The sequence below is a fragment of the Lagenorhynchus albirostris genome, chromosome 1, assembly GCF_949774975.1.
Source record: "Lagenorhynchus albirostris chromosome 1, mLagAlb1.1, whole genome shotgun sequence".
In the NCBI taxonomy this organism is placed as follows: domain Eukaryota; kingdom Metazoa; phylum Chordata; class Mammalia; order Artiodactyla; family Delphinidae; genus Lagenorhynchus; species Lagenorhynchus albirostris.
This window is the reverse complement of record NC_083095.1, coordinates 34,678,514-34,694,898: the sequence shown is the minus strand read 5'-3', so window position 1 is coordinate 34,694,898 and position 16,385 is coordinate 34,678,514. Positions and strand designations below refer to the sequence as shown.

Genomic DNA, 16,385 nt, shown 5'->3' with positions numbered 1-16,385 from the left:
AAAAAAAAAAACTCAGAACAATTCTATGAATAAATTTTCCAAAGGAATCTAAGGTTCAGAGAGAGAAACTAGTCTTAAATCATAAAGCTAGAGGAAGTAGCAGAGCCAGAATTAAAATTCAGTCTTCTGGTCTCCAAGTCCAATATGTTCTTGTTTGCTGTATAGTGTGACTTTAAAACATTTTTGAGTGGTAACAGATACTACCATTTTCTCTAAATGAATCCTCTGAAAGAATTAACCCTAATTCTTTTTTTACTGCCACCAGTTATAAAGACTGATAACTGACATAGTCTTTTTCTCACTTAAGGTAGTTTTATCCTGTAGATGCCTTAGCTGCTAATTAAAATTTCTTTTTCATTGGGTATCTTCTTCATCTCATAAACTCCGAAAAGTGAATTGTCTCCCATAGTGCTGCCTTTATATCGAGTCAGCAACATGGCTTGCTGTATGCCAGGTTCTTTAGGAGTTAACTAGGAAGGGATTTCAATCTCATGTATATTAATTGAGCATAAAGGATTGTGTTGAGACAACTGTAGAGATGATTAAAATACTTTTACACCTTAAATATCTCATTCTCTACTAAACTAGTACCCAGAACCTTCTTATTTTCTTGCTGTGCTAAACTTTCTAATACATCATTTTTCTTAGCTGTAAAATTAAACAGTATACTTGAGAGGGTACTTTTTTTCTTGAAACACCTTGTTTTCCTCAGATCTATAAAATGAAAGGAAAATATTTAACCTATATAGCAAGATAATATTATATACTTATGAGATATTTTCTATATTGTGTAGAGATAGAGATTGGAAGTGGACTATGTAAAAAAATCTACTTTTATGTTGTAATTCTTATACTTTTTTTCCCCATCTTTCCCCTTAGATTTCCTTCATGGATACATTTTCATAGCATTATTATGTGATGTGAGAAGTTTTTTTTTTTTTTGAAGTAACATGGATTTTATACTACAGAATCAAGAGATTGGCTTTATAGGAAAAATTGAATTATAAAAAGTGGTACGGGTTTTTATAGATAACCATGACAACATCCCATATGAATGGGCATGTTACTGAGGAATCAGACAACGAAGTAAAAAATGTTGATCTTGCATCACCAGAGGAACATCAGAAGCACCGAGAGATGGCTGTTGACTGCCCTGGAGATTTGGGCACCAGGATGATGCCAGTACGTCGAAGTGCACAGTTGGAACGTATTCGGCAACAACAGGAGGACATGAGGCGTAGGCGAGAGGAAGAAGGGAAAAAGCAAGAACTTGACCTTAATTCTTCCATGAGACTTAAGAAACTAGCCCAAATTCCTCCAAAAACTGGAATAGATAACCCTATATTTGATACAGAGGAAGGAATTATCTTAGAAAGTCCTCATTATGCTGTGAAAATATTAGGTAAGTAAAAACAGTAGAATAATAGAAAATGTTTTGCTTTTGTTTCTCTTGCCGTGACATAAATGTGTATAGGAAGGAGGAGGGATATAAGAGAATGTAAGTAATAGCAATTTGAATTCAGACCAAGATCAGTTCCTTTCTTGGAAAGGCCATATGACCATTGTTTACTGTTAGCCATGTAGAGCTAAAGCACATATCCTAAGTGTTCAGTCACTACAACATAATTTTTATATCTAATCTTTGAATTAAAAATTTATGTATGAGGCCTAACTTTTAAAGCCTTGAAATTCACATTTTATTTCAAACTCAAACTTTTATATCAAAATTACTGAAAAGTAGTTTTCAGATTTTGAATTTCTGATTTCCTTAAGGTTAGTAAAATAGTAATAAAATTAATATATGTAGCTTAACATTGATTTGATTTTCTTTAATTAATGGCTGTTAATGAGAACTGGTGCTATTCCTATGTCATAATCCTATACTAACTATTCCCAAATTTCATTTTGTGAAGAAAACAAAAAAACTAGTGACATGAGATATTAATAGATATAAATAAAAAAGAATTCTGTGATCAAATAAATTTTGAGAACACTTGGTTAAATAAGTTAAACAGCTTCTTATTACAGTACTTCTTGTAGCCTTTATAATCTAATAGGCATTATGAATCTATGAGAGAAATTGATGTCGAATGTGTGTTTCCAAACTTAAAATATTTCATAATTGAACTTAACTGCCCTCTCTTCCTACACACACACAGGAGAGATTCCTGAACTAGTGTCAGTGGTATACATTAACTTGTGTTCCCTTAAAACCAGGCTAACTAAAAGGAAGTATTTTATTTCTTAGTGGTTTATTATTTATAGATGTGAAAAGAGAGACACTTCACTTTTCTATGGAAGGAGAGGGTTTTCGTCGTTGTTGTTTTGCCATTTATTTAAGTGTCTATTGAATCCTGTACTAGATGCTGTAGCAAACAGCTTTCTGTTTAGTACCCAGAGTAGTCCTGTTAACAGGGCTCTGTAATATCCATTACAGAAAAAGAAATTGAACCTCAGTTAAATCACTTGTGTAAGACTCCATGCTAAGTGGTAGGGCCAAGTTTGAATTTGCCTAACCTGGATATGCAGTTGATGTACTGCAAAGAACAGAGGGTTTGAGTGGAGACTGATATCCAGCCTGCTCTTCACTCACTAGACCAGAGCTTTGGCTACCAAGAGTGGAACACCTTTTTCTGATTTACTCAAAGGTACCATATGTACTCTCTCTTCGTATATAGTATACCATATATATTAAATCTGTATATATAAAGGTACCATATATACTATATATGGTATATACACCATACATACTAAATCTAGTCTAGAACAGTTTCTACTTTATCACAACATCTGCTTCTTTTCTTTGCTATACATTTACTAAGGATCCACATTTCTTGACAGAAAGCAGTGTGCACACTTCTCTGTGACTTAAGAAATCATAGGTGTGTTCAGTCATAGTGAAGTCTGCTAAATGCCTTCAGATGAAAGGCATTATAGTGAAAACAGAAAGATTACATATTTTTTACAATACATTTATGTGAAGGAATTTTATGCTCTTTTTCCCTAAGAGTTTTGTTAGAGTAAATTTGTTTCATTCCCAATTGCCTCTTATTGGCCTTCATCTCCTACCACTCCATTATTTTATATTAAAATATTCTGTAAATATTCTCTGTGACTTGGAGAAAGCTTACATTGTAACATATCCAACCCAAGCCTGGATTGAGTCTTCTGGGTTTCTGTTTAAATTTCTTTAAGATTAATGTATTTGTCCATTTGCTTTAATTGTATGAGGCATAAAAGTCCATCTAATAGACAATATTCGTGTAATCTCCATGAGGAAACAAATACAGCTTAAGCCAGATTCACTTAGGGAATTTTTATTTATTTTTTTACCTAACCACAGAAAACTGAAGACCATTTCTCTTAAATTTTTTGCTTTTTCCTATTTCTTTTTGTATGCTGCTTGGTTAATTTTTCTACAACTATAGATTAAAGTACAGATATATTTTCTTCCAACTTGCAATCCAGTGTGGTTTTAAAAGTTATCTTTGTGCAATCTTTGAACGTAAGGCTGTTTATTATATTTTATTTTAAAGTAATTTGAAATGTAGTACCAGGTATCTGTAAGTCATTTCTTGGTTAGGAGAATATTTCATATTTTGAGAAATAAGTGATAGATTTAATTTTAATACACTCAACACAAATGTGTTAAGTGTAGGAAACATGAAAAGTTATCGTAAGTTATAAGGTTGTTATTGTCAGTCAAATCTTCAGTTTTTGGATATACTCAGTTTTAAGTTTTCATTTTAAAATGAAGTATATTAGCTTTGTATCAGACATTTTTTTTCCTGTTTATAATTTGCTAACACATCAGACTACAACAGTACTCCCTTAAAGTTGTATGAGTCTCCCTGCCAGTGTTTTGATTAATATACACATGCCAGGAGACAACTTCTCAGCCTTTTTCACAGCCAGAAACAGCAACCTTGTGTTAAATGAGGGAAGGATGGGGCAACTGATTTATTTCTTTGAGAGGGAGCCTTCAGTTTCCAAATGATACATCATCATTTATCTGTGAGTAGAGGAAATTCTCCTTAAAGAATTGAAAATGTGATTGGAAAGGTTAGATACTTTAATTATCTGGGTGGTGGTTTTTAATGAACATATTTATAAATTCGGCACTGTATAATAATAAAAATGCAGGGATGGAATTAATAGAAAATATTCAGAAAGGATAAACTGAATTTTCTTATTTAAAAGCAGTTAGAATCTTATAGAAAATTAGAAAATAGTGATGTGGAAATTTCAAATGAATAATTAATATTAGTAGTATAAATTATAAGAATTTTGATATATTAGGGAGGCTTTCCGTAAAATTGGCACGAGTTATTCAAACTTGCTTTGCTACAAATACAATATCATTGTCTTGTTCTCTTTCATAAGTAAAGCAAGCTACCCTGTGAGAAAAATTCTGAGAAAAGAGCAGAATGCAGGTAGGATGAGGTAGAGTAGGATCATCTTCAGATGTCTTTAGATTATAGAATTCACTGTTTGATTGATTTTTATGGTCAAAGATAAGTAATTTGGGGCCAGGATTGTGGACAAGTAAATATAGTAGACAGAATATTTAAAGGGAATAAACTAGGAAACATTGCTATCTATCATGGATGTCACTGTATGATTATCACACTTTTGAAGAGACCTTAGGAAAGGCATACACACCCACCCATCACACAACCATGGTGAGCTATCTGTTTTGTGGCTAATAAGGAGATTCTTGAAATTTGTGATTAGGGGCTTTCTGATTTACACCAGATGCTACTAGTGTTAAGAAAAAATAAAAAAGACACACCAAGGGGAAGAAAACTAGGATGAATAGAATATTTTCGTAATATTAATAATACTATGTTTCAGTCTTCATTAGTATCTACATATTTTTTGCCAGGTGTCTCTGAATATTCAGACTTTTAAGTCAAGAGTATTCTTGTGTTTGATGTTATAAAATAAAATATTTCTTCCACATTTGTTTCTGATGTTATTTGACTTTGACCGTGGGAAATGCTGGAATTTTGCTGGCTTGTGATAAACTTTTTTTAAGATTGGCTTTTAAAATAAAGTTTATTTAAAGGCAGCAAACAAAATTCTAGTGCAAATAAACCTTGAGTTCGTACATTTCTGAGAAGTTAATTATTCTTGCTATTAAATTTTTGCTCAACTGCTATAGATATTTCCAAACTTTATTAGCCATTCTTTGAGAAATTTTTTTTTTTTGGAAATGAAATGATTAGACCCATTGGTATTATGTTTAAAATGTTGGGACATTTGATGATTTTTTTATTTGTTCAGATTGCTAAAATTAGAACTAGCCTAAAATAAAGATTAAAAAATTCATTAGAATATGTGTATAGTCATGTAATGTTTGGTTATTAAATATGCATAATGCTACTGAAAAATAATTAACTGCTATACCATTTAGTCTTTGACACAATGTATCAAAACTTCATTCCACCTATTAAGTATTAATAGGTTTTAACTTTTTCCCTTTGCAAAGACTTGAATCATTTTATGTTCAGAAATGCATGATATCATTACATATTGGTACAGGGATGCCTGGAGTCAAATGTAGAGTTTAAATACTTTTTACCTTCACTTGCTATTGACCTTTGACAAGTTACTTAAGTTTCCTGAGCCTCAGTTTCTGTATTTTCTTGAGGATCAAGTGAAAACACATATATAAACATGTTGCACATTGTAAGTTTGACTAAAATTTAACTTTTGTAAAGACCAGAAGCTACCAGAGATCATCTAACCTTTTAGTCCATGAAATTAGTTTGTGGATCTTAACCAGTAATTTTTTATTTCATTTTTTAAAATAACAGCTTTACTATACCATAAAATTCACTCTTTTAAAGTGTACAATTCATGAGTTTTTAGTACATTCACAAGATTGTGCAGCCATCACCATTATGTAGAGTGTTTCCATTACCTCAGAAAGAAACTCTGGACCCATAAGCATTCACTCTCTATTCTCTCCGCCCCCTAACTCCTGACCACCCTAATCTACTTTCTGTGTATTTGTTTATTTGGGACATTTCATCTAACTGAATCATACAGTATGTGGCTTTTTGTAACTGGTTTCTTTTCACATAGCATAATGTCTTCAGGGTTCATCTGTGTTGTAGTATGAACCATTACTTCATTCCTTTTTATAGCTGAATAATATTCCACTGTATGGAAATACCATGTTTTGTTTATCCATTCATCTGTTGGTGGAATGTTTGGGTTGTTTCTACCTTTTAGCTATTGTGAATAGTGCTGTTACAAATATTCACATATAATTTTTGTTTAAACATCTGTTTTCAATTCTTTGGAGTATATACCTAGGAGTGGAATTGCTGGATCAAATGGTAATTGTGTTTTAACTTATTGAGGAACTGCCATATTTTCCCCAGTACCTGCACTATTTTACCTTTTCATCAGCAGCATGAGAGGGTTACAGTTTCTCTACATTCTTGCTTCTATTTGTTATTATATCAATATGTCTTTTTAATTTTAGCCATCCTATCAACCAGTAATTTTTTTTTTTTTTTTTGGCGGTACGCGGGCCTCTCACTGCTGTGGCCTCTCCCGTTGCGGAGCACAGGCTCCGGACGTGCAGGCTCAGCGGCCATGGCTCACGGGCCCAGCCGCTCTGCGGCATGTGGGATCTTCCCGGACCGGGGCACGAACCTGTGTCCTCTGCATCGTCAGGCGGACTCTCAATCACTATGCCACCAGGGAAGCCCAACCAGTAATTTTTTTAAGAACTAGAAAAAAATAGAAGATATTAAGGTATATTATATTGCATGTAAGTATTTATAAATTTTTATCTCAAATAGGGGTGTATATACTGGGTTGAGAAATTTAAAAATACACATTTTTAATGGATCACTAACGAAAGTTTGAGAAATAATATCCAAGTCAAACCCACTCATTTTATAGAAAGGCCCAGAGACTTGAGATGGATTTTCCAGTGATATATATTGCAGCTAGTAAGTGATCCAAGTCATAACTAGGACCCAGGTATTCTGCCTTCAAATTTGGGTCTTTTTCTTGCTCACCAAACTCATTTCAGTTTTGTCCAGAGAAAAATCATGAAGCTTTTGTACTTGATTGAATAGTAGTCATTTCAATGATATTTTTCCATTGTCTTATATTTAGGGCTAAGGTTTTTGCTCTGCCATCTCTCTCAACTGTCTTTGCTTGTATGCTTGTCTAGAATTTCTTTTTAATTTGTAATGCAATTTTTTAATGATTAATTACTGTTCAGGGTGTTTCATGAGCTTCTTGTTATTTTTAATAAATGCAGTTTAACCTAGTCCACTGAAAACCAAAGCTCAGAGATCTGAATTTTATGTCCTTAAATTTAAAAAGAAAAAAAGAAAAAGGAAAGACAACCCATCCCTACTTAAGTAAAGATTTCCTAAATGAACATTCGAATTTCGAGTCAGTGGATAGATGTACTGGAAACTGGTATAATTTCCTCATACTCAATACTATTAAGTTCCTCATCTGAATAGTCAATTTGACTGTACAGTTTAGGGGAAAAGAAGAAATCTTTAAAAGTGTTCAGGAAAAAGTCATGAAGTTGGTTGAAATATAGAAATTTCTGAGGATAGGTTAAAAGAATTGGTATTATTTAAACAATGAAACGGAAGAATATTAATACTAGAATAGATATGTAGAAACTGTTTTCATGTGGGGTAAATGATAGCAGTAAGTGAAAATAACAAAGCTAATCCAAGGTAGATGGTTATCTCCATTGCTTTGAAAGATCTCCAGAAACGGAGATTCTGTAGCTTCCTTGAGTAATTTTATTGTTTACCCTTACTGCCAAACAATTCTCCAGAGTCTTGGGTGTTTGAAGATAGAATTTTCAGATAGAGCAACTCTTGGTGATTGCTTTCTGTTGCCCATTTTAGAGTCTTCATTCTTTTATATTTTAGGCAGCCAGGAGAGGGCCAAGAGGAGAGGAGAGTGTTGGGGGGTGGATTTGTGGGCTTATGTGTGTGTTTGTATTTATCTGATTAATTGTATCCCAAAGCCAAATGTAAGTGATTTTTCTTGCTTTTAGATAATATGTCCTCTCTTTTAACATAAATAATCAAGATTTAACTGTTGTATGAAACGTTAGAGGAAATGGGAAACTTAAAACAATGTCTACTGAACATCAAATAAGAGGAAATAGATCAAACTGCAGGACAAGGCATTTGAACTAGATATAAAGAACTTGCTTCTAGGGAAGTTGCTACAGACTGGAGTTTATCACCAAAGCCAGATTTGCCATGCCTGCCTTTGCCTTCCCCTCAGCACAGTGTCTGTCCTCATTTCTGTCTTCCCTCCATCCTGCCTTGTTCTGGGTACTGCTCTTCCTCCGTAACCCCTTCTTTGTTCACTCCCCGCTCTACACCTGTGTCATTCTTTCTTGCTAGCCCTGTGTTCTTTATTTATCTCTCTACTTCTCTGTCCATGTGGTTCTTTTTCCTTGTGCCTGTTGTGTCTCTGTGTATGGGAATGGGGAAGGGAGCCTCTGATATCTGTATATGGGGAGTCTCTGTTCTCTCTCTAGTCTGTCCTCTCTTTGTTGTCTATCTTCATCATTATTATAAAAGAGGGTACATATTTGACAGGATGGATTTAGCTGCATCTGATTAGATTTTTCAAATTTCCTCTGGAATTGCACAGAATTTCGAAGAACTTAGGTGGTTTTCGTTTAAGTAGCATGTAATCTAATTACTATATCATACAATGGAACATTTCTTATGTGTAGAAAATTTGCTGTTTTGCATAATATGTATTTGTAAAATGCTTTTAAAGATATACCATATAGAAACAAAGTTTTTTAAACCTACAACAAAATACCTTTTGAAATTAAGAATTTTTATATGAAACTAAAATGAACGTGTGTCAGAATGAGAATCCCAGAGTTGATATTGCCAACAATTATTTTTCATTATGACATCATACTTAATATCAAAGAAAAGACCTTTTGTCAGAATTCCATTCAGAATTTTCCAATAAAATTTATCATAATCAGTATTTTAAGACTAATGCGATAGATATTTTTTGCTTTCTCTGTGACCTTAAAACTTTATTGGGCAGAGGCAGCATCATTTTTAATTTCCATTAAACTGATAAACCCTCTGATGAAATTCATGTCTTTATAAATAAGTTTATATCATTTACTGTTTCATATTTCCTTTTACATATTTATTTGTTTCAGCTACATATGGTTTAATCCATATCTTCTTGTCAAGCTATATATTTATATTTAATGAAGTCTTAAAAACTGTGATTGTCTAGTAACTTAATCTGTTCTGTTTGTTCATTAAACATTTGTCATGGAAACATATTTGAACCTGAAGCATGAGAGTACTTGGGGAGCTTTCCTGCCTAAGAATGCTATCTGGAAAATTTCCCAGCTAAATTGGCCATGAAAGCAGATATGGAATTTATCTGAAAACTTCCTATTTAAATCATAAGTTATCAATTTTGCTGAACTACTTAGTTACCCAGGCTAGTGCTACACCATCAAAGATGTTTTTACAATATTTCTCAAAAAGATACATAGCCTCTACATTCACAAGAACTGCAGTTTTGGTTTCTTTTGCTGAACTTTTACAGTGTACTGCCTAGCATACTATTGTGATGTTGAAATAAAATACTCTGAGAAAATATTTGAAGCATAAGACACTTGGTTAAAACAGCAGAAATAAAATGCAACAGTATTATAAAAGTAGCATTTGGAGGGTGTATTATATGTGTGAACATGTACAAACACAGTTAACTAGAGGAAATTCTTCGTACAGGTACATGGTAAAATAGAATGTGTAAGCTCCTCTAAATACTAGTCAGTGTACATTGCATGCTGCTATATCGGGCAGAAAGACACTTTAGGACAGCTTTTCTAAAGCAGATAAATGACATGTCACAATCAAGCCCTAAAATCTAAAAAAGAAACAAAAATTTATCTTTTTTTAAGCCCTTGGTATGGCAGAAAAAGCACTGCCTTAGAAGTTCAAAAAGATTCTTCACCCAGGTGCCATTTTTCTGTATGACTTCATTTTCTCCATCTGTAGAGATTTGCTCTGAACTATGTATGTCTCAGGTTTTGGTGGGTTTTTTTAAATTGGGAAAAGTTTCTCAGATTTTATGAGGATTAAATAAAATAATATATATGTATATATGTCTGTAATACAAATATTGTTCTATGTCTTTCTATTCAATATTGGCAGTGACTAGTGTGTAATTCAGGCCAAATACATATTTGTAGTTTTTCAACTACAAATAACGGGTTGGTGGTATTTCATTGTGAAAGCTGAGCTTAAGTGCAAATGATCTCAATTTAGTCTGGCAACATTGATTAATGCAATAAGTCTGGAGACAACTCCTAAAAAAAGATAATTTCAGTGAAAACACTTTTTACTAATTAAACAGCAGAAACGTGAATAGGACTTCATAGAGGTTAGTGAATTTGTAAAGGATGATAATTAAGAAGTTTAAATTGATGCTAACCTACAAAATTTGAACCTTGATGCTAACCTACAAAATTTGAACCTTAAGCCCAGTTAAAGTTGTTATTTCTGGCAGTTGGCATGGTCCTTAAGTTCTCCTGATAGCCTTTACTTAAGTAGATAGGTACTAAGTCAACAGCCTCTTTGAGACTCAGTTGTATTGTTCTTCTGCTTTCAGCCTTCCTATTTCCTATAGATCTTATCTTGGTCCCTGATCTCCTGAGAGAAAGACATTTCCAGTTTGACCCTGAGATTTTTTTTCTTTTCTGGATTTTAAACTGTCCCGGATGGTCTTTAATGTCTTTAGAATTCCTCAGTATGAACACAATATGAAAAAATTGACCAGATTTACTCTTCCTCTGGAACCTGTATTCCTTACCTAACTTCCTATCAACACGAGAAGCCTACTGATTTCTTAGAATTTTTTTTTTCTTTTTTTTTGGCTGCGTTGGGTCTCCATTGCTGCACGTGGGCGTTTTCTAGTTGCGGCGAGCGAGGCCCACTCTTCCTTGTGGTGCGCAGGCTTCTCATTGGGTGGCTTCTCTTGATGCGGAGCACGGGCTCTAGGTGCGCAGGCTTCAGTAGTTGTGGCACACGGGCTCAGTAGTTGTGGCTCGTGGGCTCTAGAGTGCAGGCTCAGTAGTTGTGGCTCAGGGGCTTAGTTGCCCCGCGGCATGTGGGATCTTCCCGGACCAGGACTCGAACCTGTGCCCCCAGCATTGGCAGGTGATCGATTCTTAACCACTGCGCCACCTGGGAAACCCCTCTTAGAACTTTAAAGCAATCATCCCTTTTGGATTAACCACAAAATTTCCTGTTGCCTGGGCTTCCCTGGTGGCGCAGTGGTTGGGAGTCCGCCTGCCGATGCGGGGGACGCGGGTTTGTGCCCCGGTCTGGGAGGATCCCACATGCCGCGGAACGGCTGGGCCCGTGAGCCATGGCCGCTGAGCCTGCGCGTCCGGAGCCTGTGCTCTGCGGCGGGAGAGGCCAAGACAGTGAGAGGCCCGAGTACCGCAAAAAAAAAAAAAAAAATTCCTGTTGCCTCTCAGTGCTGCATCTCAGCTGTTAACTGATCTCCTTAACTGATCTCCAGTTTTATCTCTCATTAAGCCATCCCTAGTTTAGATTACCCTACCTTACTTTTCCTATTTCCTTGCTGGCTTATGACTACAGTATTTTATTTGTGCGTAAAATATTCTAAAAATGAAAATTATATGCTGTGTTTACTATGGAAGTAAGAGAGGGTAACAAAAGGAAATACTGAATAGTTGCAAAGGAGGAACTAGAATAACTACAAAGCAGACACAAAAATTCAATACAGCAATCAAGGTTATTTAGTATAGAAGAAAATTGGTGTGAGTGCTTTAGTTATTCCCAAGTATACCATGTCTTAAAATATTACAATAACTGCTGTTAATAAAGCCTGTAAGTCATTGCTTCTTAACCAGAAGGGTACATAGTCAACTTTAAAAAAAAAAAAAATATATATATATATATATATAAAATTAAAGAAGACACAGGAGATTCTGATTGTGTTTGTGTTTGAGGTAGAACTCAGGACATAAATATCTTTGTAAATTTCCTTAGTGATTCTCATAAATATCCTTGATTAAAAACCATTGTTCTGATACAGCAAGAAAATTTAGTACATTCTGCTTAAGACTGCAGGGATATTTATATAATCTCTGTAATTCTAGTCATTAAGGAAAAAAAATCTAGTAGAAAAATGGTCAAAAGATAAGGAGAAAATCGATGAAAGAAGAAATACAAATGACTGTTAACCTTGTGAAGATACATTAAATGTCACTACTAGACAAAGAAATACGTTTTCCTAACCAGATCACCAAAAGTGAAAAATTTGGGCTGTTTGTAGAAACAGGCACTCAAGTTCTTTAGTGGTAGGAGTATGAGTTAGTACAAATCTGTAGGGCAGTTTGGCAATATGTATCAAAGTTTTAAATGTTTTTATTATTTGATAAGTAATTTTATCCTAAGAATGAATTCTAAAGACATTGGAAAATATCAGATTACAAAACAACATTTACAATGTGACCTCTATGGTTAGGATCAGCATTTTTTACAAGTCTGAAAGGCTATATATATATATAGTATGACAAAATAATACCAGTAGTTATATCTGAGAGGTATGACTACGATAAAAAATTATTTTTTAAATGTCAGTATTTTAGTGTCTGTGGGTGGCTTTGGTACACAGAGATTATGTAGAAGTTCCTTTGTCTCTAAAATTTTAAATCCCCCTGGGCTTGAAGAGACATAGTAGGGAGTTTGTTACTTCTGGGCTGTCTAAAGTTGCTTATTGATTTTATTCAGCAGTGAGATCCTGAAGCTCCTGATTTTCTCATTGCCCTGACAACCAGGCTGAGCCGCTTTAAACGATTACTGAAATTTTAAACAGAAGTCTCATTGTCCACTCAGAAAGTCTATAGTCTCCTTAAGATTGTAGTCAATTACCTTAACTACTTTGTTGGTTTTGTAATTCTTTTTCCTTTTAAGATATTTAAATGTTTTCCTGTTTTGCTCTAAAGATACTTTAAGGCTATTGAATTCTTTATACTCGGGGAATTCTTTATACACTTAGGTAATTCTGTGGTAACTTCTTCGAATTTGATGAAATCTGACACTCCATATTCTTCCCCCACCCCAACTTCATTGAAGTATAGTTGGCAAAAAAATTTTATGTATCTAAAGTGTACAATGTGATATTGTGAAATGTTTACCACAATTAAGTTGATTAACACATCCATCACCTCACATAGTTACCTTTTGTGTGTGTGGTGAGAACGCTTAAGATGTACTCTCAGCAAATTTCAGGTATACAATACAGTATTATTGACTCTAGTCACCATTGCTGTCCATTAGATCCTCAGAACTTATTCACCTTAAAACTGACAGTTTGTACTGTTTGAGCAACATCTTTAAATTTCCCCTATCTATATTCTGTCTACTCTTGTAGATAACATTAACTTATGGTTAAATTCTGGCTATTTCTCAAGTTTTATTTAGTTCTGGATCACAACTTCTTAGGTCATTCAAATGACAGTTTTGACTTTCCATTTTTTTTCCAGTTTTTTGGTACATTTTAAATTACTAAAGAGCATATATAATTTTTATAAGGAGAGCTAAAGCTGTTTTGATTTGGGGGGGAAAAGATAGGGAACTTCAGAATCAACAGAAGAGCTATTCTAACCTATAAAACATTTAACAACTGTTAACTGATAGGATATAAGATAAATAAGAATCAGTAACTTTTCTACAGGTCCTGTGTGAAGAAAACTAACAGAAAGACTTAAACCAAGAGGTTTTCTGCTTTTTTTTTTAATGTGACTGTATAAGACACAGATATACACAGATACTATCTACTGAAAGTTTTTCCCAGAATCATTTACAGTTTTAATTTTAGTCAGCATCTCAATAGGTTTTTCTTTCTGGATGAATAGGAAATAGAGAGTGAGGAGGTATCTTAAAAATGATTCTGTAGCTCATTTGAAGTCAAGACATTTTTGAAAAAGTAATGAGCAAGTATTTGTCATATCAATATGAGCAAAGACTATAATACTATTGTAAGAAGATTGTGGTTCTGATAGACCAGTGGACTAGAAACAGACCCTGATATATGTAAGAATTTGGTGGTATCATAAATCAGTGGAAAAGGAGGGATTATTCAATAAATGGTGTTAGAATAATTGGTTAACCATTTGGAAGAAAAGAAATGAAGTTAAAATTTCCCCTCAAATCTATAACAAAATTCCAGATAGATTGAAGTTAACTACAAAATAGAAGCCATTAGAAAATTTAAATGTAGGTAAACATTTAATGACCTAGGGGAAGGAGTTTATAAGCTTAGACAGTGAAAGAAATCACACAGGGAAAGGTGGACCATTCTTAACACATAACAGCCGAAAACTTCTACAATAAAGGTACCACAAATGCAATTAACAGACAGATGGAAAAATTAGAAAACTATTTCGAGCAAATGTGACAAAGTGTATACATGTGCACATATCTACCTCTTGGGGGTCAGAGAAGAGATAAACTGTAGTTCTTAACCATTTTGGGATAACCCTCTTCCAGAAAAATGTATGTGCTGCACGTGCACACTAATGGGAACGTGCATATGTACACATGCCCCAGATTTTCAGTAAAATTTTAGGAGACTCACATGTTCATAGGAGTTCTTTGAACCACAAAAGAAGTGCCTGAGTAAACTTCAACCTCCCTGTTAAAGAAGTGGAAGGTTTTTAAAAATGGTAATTTTGAATATTGGTAAAAATATTGGTACTGGGATATAAATTAGTAAAACCTCCCTAGAAAACTCTTTGGCTTTTAAAATGTCAGAATCTTATTTAAAAATTCTGTTTCTTGGAATTATTTTAAGAAACACCAGAATCTCAGACATTTTTACTGTACATAGCAGTGATCATTATGTACAGAAATGCTCATTACTTATACTAGCAAAAAATTGGAAGCACCCTGAATGCTCAACTTAGTGTATTGGTTATTATAAGTTTTAGTTTAGACATATAATAGAACATCATGGAGCCATTATAAGTTTTTTAAAGACTGTTTGGTGATGTGGGAAAACAATGAAAATGCCCTGTTAAATGAAAAAAGGAAATGCAGTACGATTTTTTTTTTAAGTTGTTTCTAAGTGATGGGACTATTGGTGGTTTTAAATTTTTTATTCGTTTATGTATTCTATCCTTCATTTATTTTTATAGTGATATGTATTAGTTCCATAATTAAAACACTCTTAAAAAAAGTTATTCTGTTGTATAATTTTTAAAGTCTTACTTAAAAATCAGTAAAATGACAATGATTTGACACTCAAAAATATTTGCAAGTTTTGTTTTTCTTGAAAACTTTGTTATTGGTTCAAGAAATTTTATCTTAAAATACATGTGGAATTAAGACAGAAAATTAATTTTTGGATACCTTTTCCTTCTCCTACTAGAAGTGGAAGACCTGTTTTCTTCACTTAAACATATCCAACATACTTTGGTAGATTCTCAGAGCCAGGAGGATATTTCACTGCTTTTACAACTTGTACAAAATAAAGATTTCCAGAATGCATTTAAGATATACAACGCTGTCACAGTACACATGAACAAGGCCAGTCCTCCATTTCCTCTTATCTCCAATGCGCAAGACCTTGCACAAGAGGTATGTATTCTGAACGTCTCATTGACATATACAAAGTAATTGATAGTGATAGTAAGGCAGCGTTCTTGGAAAATACTGGTGTGAATATAAGGTTTGTTAGAATTAATTACTGCTGATCACATGTTAATAATTTATTGTGTTAGGAAAAATTTGCTTATGTGTATTTTATCCTGAAAAAAAATATATGCTTAGTTCACAGTCAGGGCTCTGTTTCATGAAGAGAATAGCATTAGGTTTGTATATACAACTACATATTTGCATAGTAAGAGAAATATTTGTCTAAATTACTAAAGGGGAAAAATTTTAATGTAGTATAGTTTTATTTTAAGCATTATACATTATAAACTGAGATAAATTAATACTGATGAGATTAAATTATATTCGATAATCAGGTATCATAAATACGTAACTTCTAAGATTTGTTACTTGTAGGTATTTTGAAGTTTTTCCTCTATAGATACTGTATAGAAGGTCCAAAATAATTAAATTTTAATGTACAGTGAGAGTTTCTCATGTTAACATGCTGATATTTAAGTTCTAGTGTCTGCTGCTTGTTGATGTTTAGTGTTTAATGTGTTTTGCAAACATTTTATTTTATTTATTTTAAAAAGTATTTATTTGGCGGCGCCGGGTCTTAGTTGCAGCACGTGGCATCTTTAGTTGTGGTGTGTGGGATCTTTAGTGGCGGCATGCAGGATCTAGTTCCCTGAC

The 16,385-nt window shown here is 33.7% G+C and overlaps 1 protein-coding gene across 4 annotated transcripts in view; it reads left to right on the top strand.

The window, feature by feature from the left end:
- Positions 1-16,385, top strand: part of PALS1 (protein associated with LIN7 1, MAGUK p55 family member) — a 103,043-nt gene that overhangs the window by 35,330 nt on the left and 51,328 nt on the right. For 3 of the 4 annotated variants that reach the window (XM_060140834.1, XM_060140841.1, XM_060140824.1), the window contains 2 exons: positions 880-1,402; positions 15,466-15,674. In XM_060140834.1, the coding sequence (XP_059996817.1) occupies positions 1,036-1,402; positions 15,466-15,674 (576 nt within the window). In that variant the 5' untranslated portion in view covers positions 880-1,035. The remainder of the gene's footprint in view (positions 1-879; positions 1,403-15,465; positions 15,675-16,385) is intronic. The other variant, XM_060140851.1, reaches the window with a different exon arrangement.